Here is a 20598-nt window from a genome sequence, read left to right on the forward strand (position 1 = left end):
TCTGTAAAAATAGCAAGTAATTCTCTGGAGATAAAATCTAAAAGTGAGCAGATATAGTTTTATTCAAGGTCCCCTTTGAGGCAAGGACAGTCAGTCCACTGCTTAATGAGTTCTCAGCCTACAAAATACTATAACAAACACAAAGGGGCTTATTTCGAATTAGCATTCTCTGCCATTCTCCCAACCACACTCAACTGTTCTGTTCTCTCCAAATTCTATCTCAGGAGAGGGGCAAAACAACTGGCTGCATTTGGAGGGCTGTCCACACGGCGGGGTCCCTAAGGACAGTCACTCAGCCATGAGTGTTCCAAGTTCTTACCCCACCTTCCTCCAGGGTTGGGGACAGGACGAGCAGGCACCCAGTCACAGGGAGTGTTCGCCGTGATCCACTGAGAACCACAGTGTGCTCAGTAAACACTAAGCAGAGCATCATTTCTCAGTGTTCCAGGCACTGTCTTCATGCCGAAAACAAGGACAGGGCAAGAGGGCAACAGCTTTTCAGAATTAAAACCATACACTCGGCTGCAATCAGGACACTGTGTCAGCCTCCTCCTCAGCCTGCACAAACCACCAGCCTGCCTTTACCTCCAAATCTTCATCTGAAAAATAAGAAAGACCAATGCTGGGTTCATGATGGTAAGAATAGCAACTTATAATTGAAGGACTTCAGGGGACAATTCTTTCTGCTCCATCAGATGATATTGGGCAAGCATCCCCATGTTTGTAAACGGTCTCAGCTTCCTTTGTAAAGAAACAATATTGCTAATTTAATCCCTGTTCTATAAATGGAATTAACTCTTTCCGGGATACTGCGGCAAGTCACAGAGCAGCCACTCAGGACTGAAACCTCCATGCCCACACTAGAGGCATCGCCCCCTTTGTCAGCAGGACGGTTTCCTGGCATCTGGTACTAATAACTTGCTTTTGGCTATTTGTTAAAATGAAAAATTTAAATCAGCATAAATATAGTCTTAAATTTTTTCTTCATAAAGATAATTGTGTGTAGAAAGATGCTCTGAATCCTAGATGTTTGGAGCCCATGTTTTTGAAACCCTGGAGCAGGGGTCGAACAACTTCCCGGCCCCCCAGATCTGCTTCTTGTGGCTGCAAGAGTTTAGCAGAAATTCTTCCCCTTGAGAATTGGGGCAAATCATTCCTTGTTCTAGAAGAGATCTCCTTGGATGAAGCCGTCTGCTAATGAAGATATAAAATCAATCATGGTATAAAGTAATCCAATGAAAACCTTTAGATTGGGCTTTTCATTCCATGGAGGGAAAGGTAGAGCTCTTTCATTTTTAATACGTGTGAAGACTAGCTACGTCCCAAAAGATACAGTTTGAGTCTGACGGTGGAGGATTGTGGTGACAAGCTGAGGGCAGGATTGCTAATTGATTCCAGAAATAAGACTGGATGAACCCTGGCCCTGTACTACTGGGCGTGGACCTCACACCCTTGTCTAACTTCTGCTTGAATATGAAAAGTCCAGCTCTAATGGTCTGGCAGCTCCATCGAAACTGTATAGAGACTCTTCTTAACCACCAAAGTGAAGTGAGAATATATTTTACTTTGGGTCATGCAGGCATAGGTGTTGTTTAGGATCAGGAAAGCATAGAACTAGAAGCAAACTTATGAGGAATCATCTCAACAAACAGATTCCAGCCCTACAGCTAACTTCTGTGACCAAGTATGGCTACGGGAGCAGTCTGTGGACAAGGATGTGAGGGCAAGCCCTGGCTCTGCAGGGAGGAATGCTGCAATCGACTAGTGATGCCTGCCCTAGGTGCAGGCCTGGAAAGTAACTGCACTTATGCTCTATGGCTATAACTGTTTAAAAGTCTCTCATTTTATAGATAAGGAAAATGAAATTCTGCATAGGCAGAGTCAGAATGAAAACCCAGTTCTCCTGACTACATTTTCCATACTTGCTCTCACTGTATTACCATAGATCAAAAACATACCACAGGTCCCTTATTAACACTCTGAAATCCATAAAGCTCTCAAAAGATAATGCTTTATATTGAGGGGGAAACCTGACTTGAACTAACAGGGGGCTATTTACAGTATTTATATTGATTATTAAGTACTGCGCCAAACCTTGTTGGGAGAGTCTGGTTGATAGAAATGCAGAAATCCAGTCTTCTCTTCTGTCTCAGTACAAATATAACAGGTCATTAACTAGAAACATCTACCTCCTATAAGTAACTGACTCTAACACAAGGATTTCTATAGTGCTGATCAATATCTGGGTTGAAGTTAACTGGGGCATATTTTCTGGTGATGACTGGTCATGTGGAAATGTACTGCACATCCAACAGGACCATTTTACTTTAGTAAATCTATAGCTGATTTTCTTTGTTGTTTATAATATTCTGGAAGATTGATTGCTCTTTAAATCTTTCCATGGTTATTCAGATAAGCATCAGGATCACTGAACTCAATAACAACTGCTTGACAATTTTTCTTTTTATAATATATTTTAGACCTTGTGTGCAGGAAATGAACATTTAAAGACATGACAGTATCCTTGTAGCTATTATAGTTAAATTATGGCTGAAACATGGGACTCTTTACTGTGCAAACCTGGAATGCAGTTTGGAAATGTGTACTGGGTGGCTCCCAAAGCCCCAGTGTTGGTTTTCACCAGAGTTCTCGTCTAAAGAAGCAGATCTGGGGAAGATGATGAATCGTTTTAGATACATCAAGGTTATGATGAGAGTGGGAATTAGAGTAGATATATAAAAATGAGGGTTTTCTGTTATTTGGGGCAAATCATTTAATCTCTTTGAGCACTCATTTCTTCACCTGTTCAAAGGAAATAATACTTGCATGGTCTGCTTCATAGGAGGGTTATGAAATGAAATCACTGTATGAGAAAAGGCTTTGCAAACTCTAAGTCAAACTGTATATATTTTACTATTACTGTATTTCCCCATGTATAAGACGCACTTTTTTCGAAAAATTTGGAGTCTAAAAACTGGGTGCGTCTTATACAGTGGTTGTAAATTTTCTTACTTGCATTTCCCGCTTTTTCGCGCTTGTTTTTGCGCTCATTGTTGAAGACAGTGATATGTCATCAGACACAGATGAGGACAAGCTAATGGATGGGAGTTTTGACAGTGATGAGGAGTTGTATGAATTTTATGATAAATAAAACTTGACTTCAATAACTTTATGTAATACATTTTTTTTTCCAAATTTCAGGCCCCAAAATTAAGGTGCGTCTTATACATGGGGAAATATAGTATGTATAAAACCAATTTGTATCTATCACTTCCACCTTCAGTAGTGTGAGAAATCCCTGATGTCTCTAAAGCAGACTCATCTCCTTTAAAACCAGCTCCTCTCCAGATGTTTCTATTCATGCTTATGCCATCCCATTCTCCCAGGCATCCAAGCTTAGAAACTTCAGTTGTGCTAGAAACCTCGCCCCTCCCACCCACTCTGATCCACAAATAATCAGTCCCTTTCAAAATATAAATCTGATTAGGTCAAGCTCTTGCTCCAAAATCACTGACAACTTCCAATTGTTCTTGAAAAAATGGATCAAAATACTTAAGTTGTCCTCAAGATCCTGTTCTGCCTGGGCCCACCCACCCCACGCCTCTCATTCAATCAGAAGCCCTCCTCCTTCCGTTCTACATTCCAGCCACACAGCCTTCTTCCATTTCTCCAAAGCCTCATGTTCCCTCCAGCTGCAGAGACTTTGCCCACACTGTCCCTCTGCTGGAACTGCCAGCCACAGTCATCTGTCACCATCTCCAGCTCTATGTCCTCTGCAAAGCTATCCTGCAATCCCTGGTACTACTCCAGTTCTAGTGTAATGGGGGCGCACGGAAACTTATCCTTGACATTGGAGCACTTATTATTGTTTGAAATGAAGTCTCCCTGCTTCCTCAACTATAGAGTTTGTGACAGAAGTGACTCTCTTTTTACTCCTACACTGTCATCTCAATGCCTCACACACAATTGGCACTTTTTAAATGAACGAATACATCAATCAGTCTTGGATCTTCTCCTCACTGTCTATATATATATATTTTTCTAAGACACTGAAAGTATTTTATCTGGTGTAGGGAAAGATGAAAATCAGGAATAGAAAAGACTCCTAACTGTTTTTTCCAAATGCCTGTACCTCCATGTTTTCTTATTCTGTGCCCCAATTTCTTTCCACATGACAGTTAAGCAAACATCTAAGGCAGTGGTAGTCAACCTGGTCCCTACCGCCCACTAGTGGGCATTCCAGCTTTCATGGTGGGCTGTAGTAGTGGAGCAACCAAAGTATAAATAAAAAGATAGATTTAACTATAATCAGTTGTTTTATAAAGAAATTTTCTGCCAAACTTAGCGGAAATCTGACATAAAGTACTTGGTAAGTAATTATTATTATATGCTTTAACTTGCTGTAACTCTGCTTTATAAATTTTATAAAGTAAAGTTACTTCCTTACTTTATAAATCACCATTACTGTGGAACCGGAGGGTGGTTAGAAAATTTTACTACTAACAGAGATACAAAAGTGGGCGGTAGGTATAAAAAGGTTGACTACTCCTGATCTAAGGGATAGAAGAGTTCCACTCTTCCCTCTAATATTTATGATAAAAGAAAGCAGAATAACCATGGCATCTAATTTTCCTCTTCATCTTTGGACTTACTTGTAAAATTTGTTTTCTAGGAAAGTACTATAATTCAAGCACAAAGAGAAGCATGCATAGCTAATGCTCTTATTTATTTATTTATTTTAGTGAACATGCTATAGACAGGGACAAACAGGAAGGGAGAGAGATGAGAAGCATCAAGTTGTTGTTGTGGCACCTTGCCTGTCCACAGATTACTTTCTCATATGTGCTTTGACTGTGGAGCTCCAGCTGAGCCAGGGACCCCTTGTTCAAGCCAGCAACATTGGGTTCAAGCCACTGACCTTGGGATTCAGTCAGTGACCTTTGGGCTCAAGCCAGCCACTTTGGGGTCATGTTTATGATCCCATGCTGAAGCCAGCGACCTCAGGGTTTCAAACCTGGGTCTTTAGAGTCCCAGGCCGATGCTCTAAACACTGTGCCACCACTTAATCAGGCAATGCTCATTTAAAAAAAAAAGAATTTTACTTAGAAAATTAAATTTAATGGGGTGACACTTACTAATAAGTACACAGGTTTCAGGTAAACATCTCTGTAGCATTTGAACTGTTGATTATATTGTGTACCCATCACTCAAAGTCAAATCATTTTCTGTCACAGTACATTTGTCCCTCTTTCTGCCCCTCCCCCCACCCTATCCCCTTGGTAACAACTTCACTTTTACCTATGTCCATGAGCCTCCATTTTATATTCCAACTATGTGTAAAATCAGATAGTTCTTAGCTTTTTCTGATTTTATTTCACACAGTATAATGTTCTCAAGGTCCATCCATGTTGTCATAAATGACCCTATGTCATCATTTCTTATGGCTGAGTAGTATTCCATTATATATATGTACTACATCTTCCTTATCCAATCCTCTATCGCAGGACACTCGGGTTGTTTCTATGTCTTAGCCACTGTGAATAATGCTATGATGAACATGGGATGCCTGTGTCTTTGCGTACCAATGTTTTTGAGTTTTTTTGGGTCGATACCCAGTAGAGCAATTGCTGGGTCTATTCTCAACTTTTTGAGGAACAACTATAATTCCTTCCATAATGGCTGTTCCAGTTTTCATTCCCACCTGCAGTGAATGAGGGTTCCTTTTCTCCACAGCCTCTCCAATACTTGTTATTACCTGTCTTACTGATAATAGCCAATCTAACAGGTGTAAGGTGGTATCTCATTGTGGTTTTGATTTGCATTTCTGTAATAGCTGGTGGAGATGAGCACCTTTTCACATATCTGTTGGCCATTATATGTCTTCTTGGGAGAAGTGTCTGCTCAGGTCCTCCCCCCATTTTTAAATTGGATTGTTTGCTTATTTGTTGTTGAGCTTTGTGAGTTCTTTATATATTGTGAATATTATCCCTTTAAAGGACCTGTTGTTTGTAAATATCACCTTCCATTTGGTTGGCTGCCTTTTTGTTTTGTTGTCAGCTTCTTTTACTGTGCAGAAGCTTTTTAATTTGATATAGTCCCATTCATTTATTGTTGCCTTTACTTCCCTTGCCTTTGGGGTCAAATTCATAAAATGTTCTCTATGGCCAAGGTCCATAAGTTTAGTACCTATATTTTCTTCTATGTAATTTATTGTTTCAGTTCTTATAATTAGGTTTTTGGTCCATTTTGAATTAATTTTTGTGCATGGGGACAAAGTAGTCAAGTTTTATTGCTTCACATGTAGTTTTTCATTTTTCCTAGCAACATTTATTGAAGAGACTTTTTTTTCTCCATTGTGTATTTTTGGCTTCTTTTTCAAAGATTATCTGTCCCTATATATGTTGTTATATTTCTGGGCTCTCAATTCTGTTCCATTCATCTGTATGCCTGTTTCCTGCCAATACCATGCTATTTTGGTTATTGTGACTCCATAGTATAATTTGAAGTCAGGTGTTGTGATACCTCTGGCTCCATTCATTTTTCTCAGGATTGCTTTGGCTATTTGAGGTCTTTTATGGTTCCACACAAATGTGATGATTTTTTGTTCTATTTCTTTAAAAATGACATTGGGATTTTAATGAGGATTTCATTAAATTTGTATATTGCTTTGGGTAATATGGCCATTTTACCTGTGATTCTTCCAATCCATGAACATGGAATATTTTTCCATTTCATTGTGTCTTTTTCGATTTCTTTCCATGATGATTTGATAGTTTTCAGTATATAGGTCCTTCACATACTTTATAAGTTTATTCCTAGGTATTTTATTTGTTTTTGTTGTAATTGTAAAAGGTATTTTTTTAGTTCATTTTCTGAAGTGTCATTGTTGGAGAATAGGAAAGCTAGGCTTTTGTATACTGACCTTGTATCCTGAGACTTTACTGTATTGCTTTATTGTTTCTACTAGTTTTTCAGTTGAGTCTTTGGGGTTTTCTATATACAGAATCATATCATCTGCAGAAAGTGATACCTTTACTTCTTTCCCAATATGGATGTCTTTTATTTCTTTCTCTTGCCTGACTGCTCTGGTTAAAACTTTCAGAACTTTGTTGAATAAGAGTGGAGAGAGTGAAAAGACTTGAGTTGTTCCTGATTTTAGAAAAAAAGCTTTCATTTTTTTCACCATTTAGTATGATATTGACTGGTGGTTTCTCATATATGGCCTTTAGTATGTTGAGGTAGTTTCCTTCTATACTCATTTTATTGAGTGTTTTAAATATAAATAAATGTTGTATCTACTTGAATGTCTTTTCTGCATCTATTGATAGGATCATATGATTTTTTGTCCTTTGTTTTGTTGATGTGATGTATTATATTGATCGATTTGCATATGTTGAACCATCCTTGTGCTCCTGGAATAAATCCCACTTGATTGTGATGTATATTTTTATGATGTATTGTTGTATTCAATTTGCTAGTATTTTGTTTAGGATTTTTGCATCTGTGTTCATTAGAGATATCGGTTTGTAGTTTTCTTTTTCTGTGTTGTCCTTGCCAGGTTTTGGTATCAGTGTTATGTTGGCCTCATAAAATGTATTAGGGAGTATTGCTTCTTCTTCTGTTTTGTGGAAGGCTTTGAGAAGAATAGGTATCAAATCTTCTTTGAATGTTTGGTAGAATACACTAGTGTAGTCATCTGGTCCTGGACTTTTTTTTGTTGGGAGGTTTTGATAATTGTTTCTATTTCCTTCCTGTTTATAAGTCAATTTAGGTTTCCTCCTTCTTTGTGATTCAGTCTAGGAAGAAGGTATCGTTCTAGGAATTTATCCATTCCCTCTAAGTTGTTGAATTTGGTGGCGTATAATCTTTCATGGTATTCTACTATGATTCTTTGTATACCTGTGATGTTTGTAGTAATTTCTCCTCTTTCATTTTGAATTTTGCTTATATGAGTCCTTTCTCTTTTTTCTCTTAGTGAGTCTAACCAGTCATTTGTTGATTTTATTGATCTTTTCAAAGAACCAGCTCTTTGTTGTATTAATTGTTTCTATTGTCTTTGTTCTCTATTTAATTTAATTATGCTCTAGTTTTTACTATTTTCTTTCTTCTGCTGACTTTGGGTTGCCTTTGTCCTTCTTTTTCTAGTTCCTTAAGATATGTGATGTTAGGTCATTTACTTGGGACCTCTCTTGTTTCTTGATAGAAGCCTGTAATGATATAAACTTCCCGTTTATAACTGTTTTTACTGCATCCCAAAAGTTTTGATATATCGTGTTGTCATTCTCATTTGTCTGTATGTATCTTTTGATCTCTACCTTTATTTCTTCTTTGACTTAGTCATTTTTTTAGAAGTATGTTGTTTAATTTCCTAATTTTTATGGGTTTCTTTACTTTCTTTTTGTATGGAGTTGAATTCTAATTTTCATAGCCTTATGGTCAGAGAATATGCTTGGTATAATATCAATCTTCTTGAATTTGTTGAGGTTAGTTTTGTGGCCCAACATATGGTCTATCCTTGAGAGTGTTTCATGCACACTGGAAAAGAATGTATAATCTGATGTTCTGGAATGAAATGTTCTATCAATGTCTATTTGTGCATTTGGTCATAGTATCAGTTAAGGCCAATATTCCTTTATTGATTTTCTGTTTGGATGATCTAGCTAAAGTTGTTGATGGTGTGTTGAGATCTGTAAGTATGATTGTGTTTTTGTCTTGTTTCTATTTTCAGGTTAGTAGATGTCATATATTTTGTGCTCCCTTATTCAGTGCATATATATTAAGAAATGTTATGTCTGTTTGATACAATGTTCTCTTTTTCATTATGAAATGTCCTTCTTTGTCTCTTGTTACCTTTGTTGGCTTGAAGTCAGCCTTGTCAGATATAAGTATGGCTATACCTGCTTTTCTTTGGATATTATTTGCTTGGAGAATCATTTTCCAACCTTCTACTTTGAGTCTACTTTTCTTTTTGCAGCTAAGATGTGCGTCTTGAAGACAGCATTGGTTTTCTTTTGCTTTTTGATCCAATCTGCTACTCAGTGTCTCTTTATTGGTGCATTTGGTCCATTTATATTTAGGATAATTATTGTCACTTCAAGATTTCCTGTTTTGTTTTTTGGTAGCTGTGTCTCCTTTAGTTCTTGTCTTTTGTGTTTCTGTCAGTCGTTTTTGTTTGGTAGTATTCCATATTTCTTTCCCCCGTTTCTTCTTCTTTTAAGCTGTGTTTCAGTGTTGGGTTTTTCAGTGGGTGGTTACCATTAGGTTATTAAGAGAAAAATTTTCATAAACACAATAGTCCTTTGTCTTATGAGTGTCTCTGCATCTTCTTTACTACTGCAGATCTTTATTCTCTCCCCCTTTACATTATTGTTGTCACAGATTATCCTATTATCCTTGTTTTTATCGTAACCTTGTCGGAGCTTTTACTTATAGTTTTGATTTTATCTGGTCAAATAACCCCCTTGAGTATTTCCTGCAGTGGAAGTTTTCTGGTGATAAATTTTCTCAGCTTCTGTATGTCTGGAAAAGCTTTTATTTCTCCTTCATGTTTAAAGAATAACTTCAATGGATATAGTATTCTTGGCTGGTAATTCCTCTCTTTCAGTACTTTGAATGTTTGGGTCCACTCTCCTCTGGCTTGTAGAGTTTCTGCTGAGAAGTCTAATGATAACCTAATGGGCCTTCCTTTATAATTTATGCTCTTCTTTTTCCTAGATACCTTGAAGATTTTCTTTGTCATTTGTTTTTGACAATTAATTGTATTACAGTGTGCCTTGGAGAAGGTCTGTTTGGGTTGAGGTAACCTGGTGTTCTGTTTGCTTCTTGGGTTTGAGGATCTAACTCTTTCCATAGTCTTGGGAAGCTCTCATCAATTATTTGTTTGCATAGGCTCTCCATTCTCTTCTCCTTCTCTTCTTCTTCTGATGTAGCCATTATATGTATATTGCTCTTTTTGATGTAATCAGACCATCCTTGTAGAGCTCTTTTTTTTTTTTTTTTTTTAATTCATGAGTCTCTCTCTTCCCTCTGTAGCATCTCTACTTGCCTGTCTTTGATGTCACTGATTCTCTCCTCTTTCTGGCCTTTTCTATTAGCTAAACTTGCTAGCTCATTTTTCAATTCATGTATTGAGTTCTTCATCTGTTTATATAGTTTCAATCTCCTTGGTGAAGTACTCATATTGTTCATTAATTTGTTTTCTGAGCTCATTAAATTATCTATCAGTGTTTTCTTGCATCTAATTGAGTATTTTCAGAACTTAAATTTTTTTTGTTTGTTTTGTTTTGTTTTTTGTATTTTTCTGAAGCTGGAAACGGGGAGAGACAGTCAGACAGACTCCTGCATGAGCCCGACCGGGATCCACCCGGCACGCCCACCAGGGGGCGACGCTCTGCCCCTCTGGGGCGTCGCTTTGCTGTGACCAGAGCCACTCTAGCGCCTGGGGCAGAGGCCAAGGAGCCATCCCCAGCGCCCGGGCCATCTTTGATCCAATGGAGCCCTGGCTGCGGGAGGGGAAGAGAGAGACAGAGAGGAAGGAGAGGGGGAGGGGTGGAGAAGCAAATGGGCACTTCTCCTGTGTGCCCTGGCCGGGAATCGAACCCGAGACTTCTGCACGCCAGGCCGACGCTCTACCACTGAGCCAACCGGCCAGGGCCAGAACTTAAATTTTGAGTTCTCTATCATATAACTCCAAGGTTTCCATGTGATTGAGACTGCTATCTGGAGATTTCTCATTTTTCCCCCCTAAACTATGTCTCCTTCTTGTGTAGCCAGGGTATTTGTTTACTTCTTCCTTGATGGCATTTGAGAGTGGTACTGTTAAGAAATCTAACAAAACTACAACAGAAAAATAAAAATTAAAAAATACAATGAAAAAATGGAAAAACTTTTAAAATAATGAAAAGTAAAAAAGAAAATCCATAAAAAGGAGCAGAAACCAAAATAAAATAAAAAACAAAACAACCACAAAAAATAAGAATAAAAATATATAAATTAAAGAAAATGAAATTCAAAAGAAAAAATATCTGTTTTGAGAGGCTTTTCTGTTTTTGTTTTTACAGTAGGGGGTGCTGTATCACAAGTTACAGCTCTGTGGAATTTCTGGGCTGGCCTCTGCTGTGATGTTGCTATAGTGATGATGGGGGTAGGTCTGTAGTTGTAATGATGTGTGGGGTGTGTTATGAGGGCTTCACAGCTTTAGTAATCATGATCTCAGGCCTTTGAGAGCTCCTCTCATGTCTCAACAGACTAGGGGTCAAGACACATGGAACCTCTGTTCTTCAGCAGAAAGAATGGTCCTGTAGGTCTAGGTGTGGGGTAAGTCTCTGCCACTCTTTTTACCCACAAGTTGAGGATCGAGGGATCTGGTAAGCTAGGCTACACTTTGTTTTTCTCTGTCTCTGTGCTGAGTACGGCTGCTGGCAGACCACAGGAACACTGGCCGTGACCCCCTCGCTCTGCTGCCACTTTGGTTTAGTATCTCTTTCATTTCCCCTCAATCTCTCCACTCCTCTCTGCAGAAGAAGACCCAGTCATTCCAGGCTTCTCCCCTCTCCAGAGCCCTGGTGGAAAAAAACCCAGACAGTATGGGCTTTTTCTCTCCAGAGCCCATTGTGAGTGCATCTTGTCTTCCACCCCCCTTCTCAACCCTTCCCACTTTTAATCAATTCTAATGTGTGGATCTCTTCAAGCAAGCCTGTGAGTTCTTTTCACTGCATTACAGCTGTTCAATTTGTTGAAATTTCATGGGGAGAGATCAAGGGTATCTCTCTCACTGCTGTCATCTCATAGACTTTCCCTTATTGCTCTTAAAGGTGTTTTGTTATTGCTGTTATTCTTAATTTTAGGAGTGTTATAAAGGGGGCTGGCTATTCAGAGGAAGTTTGGTTTTAAATGTGTTGAGTGCCCTGGCCAGTTGGCTCAGTGGTAGAGCATCGGCCTGGCGTGCAGAAGTCCCGGGTTTGATTCCCGGCCAGGGCACACAGGAGAAGCGCCCATCTGCTTCTCCACCCACCCCCCTCTCCTTCCTCTCTGTCTCTCTCTTCCCCTCCCGCAGCCAAGGCTCCATTGGAGCAAAGATGGCCCGGGCGCTGGGGATGGCTCCATGGCCTCTGCCTCAGGCGCTAGAATGGCTCATGCCGGGTGGATGCTGGCCGGGCGCGTGCAGGTGTCTGACTGACTGTCTCCCCGTTTCCAGCTTCAGAAAAGTACAAAAAAAAAATGTGTTCAGTGCAAAGAAGGCCTAGGAAAACCTGGGAGCTTCACTGCAGATGTGAAGAAACTCTCAGGGCTGCCCCCCAGGGATGTAAACCAAATTTTAAAGTTTTGTAGCTTTAAATATTTTGAATCTCACATTTATAGCCCTTTATAAAGCTTCTTCACATTCTTCATATTAATAAGGTAATCGAGTGCAATGGTTAAGGTGTGACCTAGGTAAGGGTTTTGCTGACCTAGGTTTGAATCCTGGTTCAGTCCTTAATCGACTATAAGACCTTGGGCAGATGGAGTAATCACATCTAACCACAGCTTCCCCACCTGTTAAATGGACAAATACCAACAGACCCTAGGTCACAAGGTTGTTGTGAGAATTAAATGAAACACTCAGCTTTGCCACGTAATAGCCCATGAAGTAAGCAAGACATAACTGTTCCCCTTCCTGACAGTCTCAAGAGGTCAAGAGAACACGCAACCAGTGTGAGAGAGCTGAGGATCCGAGCGGAATGCAAACAACTGCAAATCCCCTGTTAATTCTCCGTGTAATGAAATTCCCAGCAGAAGAAGGCACTTCATAATTTAGTTTAATTGTTCTTCCACACTATAATCCAAGCAGCAAATTATGTTTTAGCTCTTCAGACTATCTGAAACATAAGAGAGTTCCTACCAGTTCTGAGTACAAAACTCTGTTATGTTCAAGAACTAATTGTCCCCACAATCACAGGCAGAATCTATGAAGCCAAAGAGGCACTGATATGTATGCTCAACAAAAAGGGGAAGACTTGGCCCTGGCCGGTTGGCTCAGCGGTAGAGCGTCAGCCTGGCGTGCGGGGGACCCTGGTTCGATTCCCAGCCAGGGCACATAGGAGAAGCGCCCATTTGCTTCTCCACCCCCCCTTCCTCTCTGTCTCTCCCTTCCCCTCCCGCAGCCAAGGCTCCATTGGAGCAAAGATGGCCCGGGCGCTGGGGATGGCTCCTTGGCCTCTGCCCCAGGCGCTAGAGTGGCTCTGGTCGTGACAGAGCGACGCCCCGGAGGGGCAGAGCATCGCCCCCTGGTGGGCAGAGCATCACCCCCTGGTGGGCAGAGCATCGCCCCCTGGTGGGCGTGCCAGGTGGATCCCGGTCGGGCGCATGCAGGAGTCTGTCTGACTGTCTCTCCCCATTTCCAGCTTCAAAGAAAAAAGAAAAAAAAAAAAAAGAAAAAGGGGAAGACTCAATAGAATAAAATCTAGCTCAAAAAAAGACAGGGTCAGTAAATTACAGCCTGCAGAGCCCTCTGCCTGCCTTGGTAAATGAGGTATTCTTGGAGCACAGCCCTGAGCATTCAGTTGTGAAAGGGCCCACACAGCCCACAAATCCTCAAGTGTTCAGTATCTGGCCCTTCACAGAAAAAGCTGCGGGTCCCTGTTATAGAAGACATATCACCCTGAAAATACCTTCAAAGCAATATTTTATTCCTGAGGGTTCTGCTTTCCATACCTCAGTCCCATGAAGAAGGGGTGCTTTACCTTTCAGGAAAAGTAACACGTGAACCAAATCCCCCCCCCTAATTCAATGAACAGCAGGACCTTCAAGTTAAGAGGGTTCCCCCTTCCATACACAAAAAGCCAGTTTAAGATCCTGGTACCCAGCTACATTACCTCAGTGGTCCCAATAGCCTCCCCACTCCCAGTGATGAAATTCTGCATGTTTATAAATAGGAAAAACTCACTGGTATTTTCTCTTCTTTTTGGGGTGGATCTGGTCTCGAGCCTGGCCCTGGTTCCCCCTCTTCTGGCGCTTTCTTACAGATGTTCTGAGACCCCCAGTGGTCTGGTGTTTGCAGGTCACAGTAGTGTGATTTTGTTTTCAAACTATTGGTGAATTCTTTGGACGAAGTTTTGCTGTAGAGAAACAAATGGGGAATGATCAAAAACATTCTTTCACATGGACAGCTTTTCCAAAGCAGATGCCTACATTCAAATTAGGCGAAAAAAGAGTAATAGATACTATTTGCCGAGAGCTTATAATATGCTGAGCTCTTTGCTCAGTATTTTAAAGATATTAACTCAATCCTCATAACGAACCTGTGAGAAAGGCATTGTTACCTTTGCTTTTTATAAGAGGCTCAAGATAATTATATAATTTATCCAAGGCCACATAGTGGATAGCCAGAATTTGGACCAGGTCTGCCCAACTCCTAGTTCAGAAGCTAAACTGCTAGGCACACCACCTTCCTGTGATTAGAGGCAAACAATTCCTTTATCTGTGTATGGCCAGTTATAGTTTTAAGTTACAGAAGTGGGTGGGCAGCACCATCAGCCCTTTGGATCTGAATTAAAGTCCATGTGTCTGTTTCTCTTTCACCAGCTCAGATAGGACTGTCAACACTAAGGGACAGCAAGCTTCACAGGGGTCACCTGGGCACCGAGCAGAGGGGATCCATCATCTACCTCCCTGCTACCACCCAAGTCACCTTCCTATATCTCCAGTTGATCATGTCACTTCCCTATTCAAAAACTGCCTCGCTGTCCACAGAATGAGGTCTGAACTCCTAAACCTGGCCTTCGAGGCACCTTAGAGCACAGCCCCCACCCCTTCTGTTTGCCCATGACTACCCCAAACACTCAGGAGAATCCTACAAGCTCAAGTCCAGGGGTCTTGATCATGCCTTCTGCCTGCAACTCCCTTCCCGTCCTTTGTAGCCAGGAAACACATCTTGCCAGGCCACTTCGGATCTCACCTCTTTGGTGGACCAGTCTGATGGCTCAGTTAATGTGTGCTTATACCTTAAGTGTAGCACACACCACAGTCTGGATTGGCTGCGGGTGGCTGCCGGTTTCTCCTCCTAGGCTGGAAGCTCCTGGTTCAGCTTTGACTTCCCAGTGCCTAGCATAGTGTAAGCACCTAACGGGCCTGCACACTCAGCCTCCCAGATCTTTGAAGCAATCTTTGAAGGCCCGAAGCTTGAACAGTGACATCCACTACTGACGTTCAGCTGTATCGGCCTGCACTGCTCTACCACCATTCCAGTGATGGCAAATATCACGGGGAAAATCACATCCTCCTGATCAAAACGGGAATGACAAGAGGGAAAATAAGACAGCTGGTCTGAGAGCATCATGGGAAGGAAGGGAATCACCAGGAGTCTAAAGAAACTTTCCACAGAGATCAAAGTCACTTTTGTGACCCTGAAAATCCCACCCCACTCTCCCACCAGACACTGTGAGCGAGAGGCACGTTTGCATCGCCCCCCATGGGTCTGCAGATCTCATACCTGAGCTTTGCTGCCTCCTGCTCTGCTTTCTGCTGGGTCCTCTCAGCAAGAATTTCATTACAGAGCACATCGTAGGGCTTGTCCAGATGATGTTCGCCCATCACCCAGACCCAGACTTCCCTATCGGCTCCCAGTTTCCAATGAACAGATTTGCTGTTCTCTGCAAGCAAAACAAAAGCCGACTGAACAAACTCTTTGGCTAGGGGTCATCGCGTGTCCCATCATTAAAGTATTTAGGGTCTTTGGGGGTAAGAAATTGGACAAGGCGAGGCACTTCCAACCTGCAGAGACAAGCAGCTCTTCCAGGGAATGATGAAAACGGCGACAGCAACGTTCGCTGTGTAGTACGATGAACCTGGGTTTTGAACGTACCCATTGTGTAAATGAGGAAGGTGAGATGGGAAGAAAGCACACACTATCGTGTCAGCCTTTCGGGTCACAGAGCTCGCGTCGGAGCCCAGAGCCCCGAAAGTCTAAGCGTCGCCCTGGAACCCGGAGTTAACAGCTGCTCCAGGGTCTGGGGTTTCCACTCTCTTCATAGGCTTCGTTGCTGGTAAAAAGCACGCATTCTAGAGCTAAATCCTGTCTTGGACAAATTACTTAATCACTCTAAGCCTCAGTTTCATCATCTGCAGCAAAGGAATACTAACATCTATGACACAGGGCTGCGGTGGGAGCAGGAAGGCTGGGCATGCCGGGCTCTGCCCCTGGTGCCCCGGACACCAGGAGTTCAAGAGAGGTTAACTGCTATCAGCACTCTCCTACTGTTTACTTATATGGCTGCTCAGAGATTCACACCAGCTTGTGAGAAGATAATGCTACCGGTACTGTGATACTTGGTGAAACTACTTAAATAACCCTTGTTTACAATTGGTGCGAGGGTTGTATTACATCCTAGTGCCAGTTCTCCTGAGATCTGGCCACACAGGTCATGCTCTTTGAAACCTGGGGAAGGTGGAACATACCTGGGAGAGGCCAAAAGGTGGAATCCCCAAATCTGAAGGCCCCAGGACAGACCTACCCTCCTAGACCAACATGGCCCACGGTTGGTTCTGGTCAGGATCCCTGGACTTGAGGCCCCCAAACGAGCCAGCAGTGTTGGGTATGTGAAAGGGCACCCAACTGGAATACAGGGGTCGGGAACCTTTTTGGCTGAGAGAACCATGAACGCCACATATTTTAAAATGTAATTCTGTGAGAGCCATACAACGACCCGTGTACTTTACGCATTATCCAATAAAAATTTGGTGTTGTCCCGGAGGGCAGCTGTGATTGGCTCCAGCCACCCGCAACCATGAACATGAGCGGTAGGAAATGAATGGATTGTAATACACGAGAATGTTTTATATTTTTAACTTTTTTTTTTTATTATTAAAGATTTGTCTGCGAGCCAGATGCAGCCATCAAAAGAGCCACATCTGGCTCGTGAGCCATAGGTTCCCGACCCCTGGGCTAGGCCATGTTTATAGGTTAGATAGAAATCCATACTGAGATTGTCTTGTCTCCTTACACTAAGTAGAAGAAGGTTTCCAATTAATTAAAGCGTCTTCTGGCCTGTGTATTGTTGACCTACTTCCTACTGTTGCCTGAGGACACGTTAGAAAAGCAGGCTGCTCAAAGTCAGATTTGTTCTTTATTTTGGTGCTTTCCACTCTGCTCCGTGCAGTGGAGACTTTCTTCGGGATAATACAGTTTTAAATAGGGTGCTGGGTGGGGTGGGGATTGAATCATAGTCTTCACTATAAAAGGAGTCCAATGTGTCCTTCAGAAGGAGGCTGACCTCACACTGTTTCACAAGCGGAGAAACAGGGGAAGTGACTCCCAGCGATGAAGGGAACATCAATTCCCTGATGTGCCTTGCCCTCCTGGGGACAAACCCTGGCCAGCTCTGGGCTATGTTTGGGGAAATGCCAAAGGGCTTGTTAACTTTAGAAAGCTGTCATACCTCATAACACTCTCTTTATAACACTCTCTCAGGGCAACTAACAATGTCTTTTACTATTTCCATCTCTCAACCTTCACCTAAGTGATACTCTACCAATATTTTTAACAGCAGAAGGGAGGTCCCTAGGAGGAGACAGGCAGAGCACCAAGGGGCACAAAGCCGGGAACACGGGGACCCAGCGGTTCTGCTCCATATGGCGCGGCACATGCTTCCCCCAGAACTGTCTCCAGAGACCCCCACATGCTGCAGGCGGGGGCAGAAATCCCAGCGCTGCCTGGGAACAGACGAGGGTGCTCATGAACAAAGAACAGAGAAGAGAACCAAAGAAGAGGACCAGAGTCTTGAAGTTAAAAAAGGAGGAAGGTAGTGAGAGGGTGGTGAAGTTAAAGAAATCAGGGCTTGGGAATAAGAAGAAAGAGAAGTAGCCATAACATGTCAGATTTAGCCAGATGCCAGAAACATGGGCTCTTGACAGAGAAGCACTGACGGTAATCGGTAATCTGATCTGCCTACTCCTCGCCTTCAGGAGCTCTTAAGTGGGGCCCAAGAGCAAAGAGGGGCTTCAAGCGGTCCCACATGGCACTCTAAAGCCTTGGGGCGGGGAGTCATTGCAGGGAGGGGAGGGTTAGCTTTGACACCTTCCATTTCACGCCAACACGAGGAAAATCTATTAAGATCTCTGTTTAGTTCATGCCACAAAACCTGAGAATTTCTAACCAGGAGCCGATGCAAAGCTAGATGCCAGGAGATGTGTGGACAAAACAGAGGAGGCCATTTCCTGCAAGTCACCTGCAGTCTGTGAGAGAAAGAGGCATCCGGTTACCTACTTAATAAATTTTATTGTTTCCTCCGTGTGCCAGGCACTGAGGTAGACGCGTGTAAACAGGAACGAGACAAACCGCTTCCTGCTCTCGCGGACCTTACATTCTAGCTGGAGGAGGCAGGCAGTGAGCGATTAATTAATTATAAAGGTAATGCATTTGGGGAGGGTGGTGTTAAAGGTGCTATGGGAATGCTTAAGAAGATGAACTACCCTGGCCAGTTGGCTCAGCGGTAGAGCGTCGGCCTAGCGTGCGGAGGACCCGGGTTCGATTCCCAGCCAGGGCACACAGGAGAAATGCCCATTTGCTTCTCCACCCCTCCGCTGCGCTTTCCTCTCTGTCTCTCTCTTCCCCTCCCACAGCCAAGGCTCCATTGGAGCAAAGATGGCCCGGGCGCTGGGGATGGCTCCTTGGCCTCCGCCCCAGGCGCTAGAGTGGCTCTGGTCGCAACATGGCGACACCCAGGATGGGCAGAGCATCGCCCCCTGGTGGGCAGAGCGTTGCCCCTGGTGGGCGTGCCGGGTGGATCCCGGTTGGGCGCATGCGGGAGTCTGTCTGACTGTCTCTCCCTGTTTCCAGCTTCAGAAAAAAAAAAAAAAAAAAGATGAACTAACCAGTTTGGAAGGCCTCCTTACAACCACCTTAAATTTTAAGTCTGGTGAGCATTCAAAGGAAGGAGAAACTGCTTTGGAAAGATAGAGAAAAAATAAGAGATTTTTTTTGTGCTGAGTTTTAGTGGCTGGATATGGAACTCAGACAGAGAGTGGAGAGGGTTTGGTGCTCAACACAAAGAACACCATGATCAGAGGTCAGAGCACAGAGTCAGTGAGGGGCTGCGAGGAAGCAGGGTCCCAACCAGAGCTGGGGAGGGGTTCGGGGTCACCTGGCCATGGGCTGAGCATGTACAAGGGAGCCAAGGCCCTGTGGCACGGGTCCGAGACACCTGGCTGGAGGGTTTACAGGGAGGCCCTGTGCTGCACAAAGCCAGAAAGGGGTATTAAATCCTAGTGCTTCCACCAACTCTTGATGTGACCACGTAGGTGTCACTTTACCTCTCTGAGCCTGAGCCCCCTTTGACCGGACAGAAGTCGGACCTCACAGGCCCGTCACATGATAAATGCTCAGAAAGTATCAGCTCCATGTATGTGACCGAGTGGCCAACGCAGAGTCCGTGACTGACTGTGCGGGCGATGCCAGGATCACAGCAGCGGTGGAGGGAGCGCCAGGACACGTCAGCCTCTCGCCGGGTCAGTGTGGTGCGAGGTGGGTGTCGGGTGATGGGGTGGGGAGGGAGCGGGGAGACACGAGCGTGAGAAGACCGGGAGGCAGGCAGCTGCAGCCCCAATGAGGGAAAGGACAACGTTCAACAGGCAGCGGAATCCGGGAAGGACTCAAAGATGATGCCGACATTGCGAGACTTCGTAACTGGGAGGTCGGTGGGGGGTCAGCAGAAACAGGGACGTCAAGAACACGCAGCTGTTCGAGGAGTTAGATAATGAGATGTTCTGGGAATGTGGCATCCATGATGTTTAACTTGACCAGAAATCTACATGCCGTTCCAGTAGCGATCTAAAAGACTGAACTGGAGTTCAGAAGGGAGCTGAGCCTGGCCGCACGAATTTGGGAATTACGTTCTAGATGTCACTGTTGAGCCATGGGCACAGAGGAATTCACAAAGAGAAGGAAGCCTCGAAGAGAACCCCAGAAAAGCATGTGCTCCATGCAGGAAGCAGAAGAAAAGGGAGGAAAGAGAGAGTGCTGACTCAAAAGGAGAAAAAGGAAGAGGATTCTGATCCCTAAATAACTAATAACGTAGGAAGAGACAGGCGGCCACGAGAGGAGAGACCGCAGGTGCTGAGATGAGGGGAAAGGAGGTGAAGGCTGAGCAAGATCTTTGGAGACCTCTGACCTCTGACCTCTGAGAGAGCGATTTGAGGGGGACAGGGAGGGGGAACAGGCTAAAAAAGTGGGACAGAAAGAACAGTGAAAGACGGAGGCTATAAGTATAAATATATGGTCTGGAGAGGTGACTTTGTGAGGGAGAATGTGAGGATTCGGTCAACAAAGGTTCGCTGAGTGTCTGCGTGCCCCAGGCACTGCGCACAGGCCAAGGGGCAGAGAGAGCCCTCGGGAGCTCCGAGGGCTGGAAGATGGCTTTAACTAGGGGAGACATGGACAGGTTTTACACTTGGGTTGTGGGACAGGTGGCAGGGATGAGGTCAAGGGACTGACGGACAGAGGGATGACCGAGACTAGGTAAGGGAGAAAGTGTTGGCAGGAGAGGAGAAAAGCTCCAGTCCCGTAAGAGTTGAAAACTGACATGCGTAGACCATTTCTGTCCCCACAGGACTGCCTTAGGGACC

At 43.5% G+C, this 20598-nt stretch overlaps 1 protein-coding gene across 2 annotated transcripts in view; it reads right to left on the reverse strand.

Moving 5' to 3' along the window:
- The window catches only part of SH2D4A (SH2 domain containing 4A), a 76343-nt gene that overhangs the window by 42775 nt on the left and 12970 nt on the right, over positions 1-20598 (reverse strand). For both annotated transcript variants that reach the window (XM_066380465.1, XM_066380466.1), the window contains exons 3-4: positions 15470-15629; positions 13925-14096 (exon numbers count right to left, since the gene is read on the reverse strand). In XM_066380465.1, the coding sequence (XP_066236562.1) occupies positions 13925-14096; positions 15470-15629 (332 nt within the window). The remainder of the gene's footprint in view (positions 1-13924; positions 14097-15469; positions 15630-20598) is intronic.

The sequence above is a fragment of the Saccopteryx leptura genome, chromosome 4 (assembly GCF_036850995.1).
Source record: "Saccopteryx leptura isolate mSacLep1 chromosome 4, mSacLep1_pri_phased_curated, whole genome shotgun sequence".
NCBI lineage: Eukaryota > Metazoa > Chordata > Mammalia > Chiroptera > Emballonuridae > Saccopteryx > Saccopteryx leptura.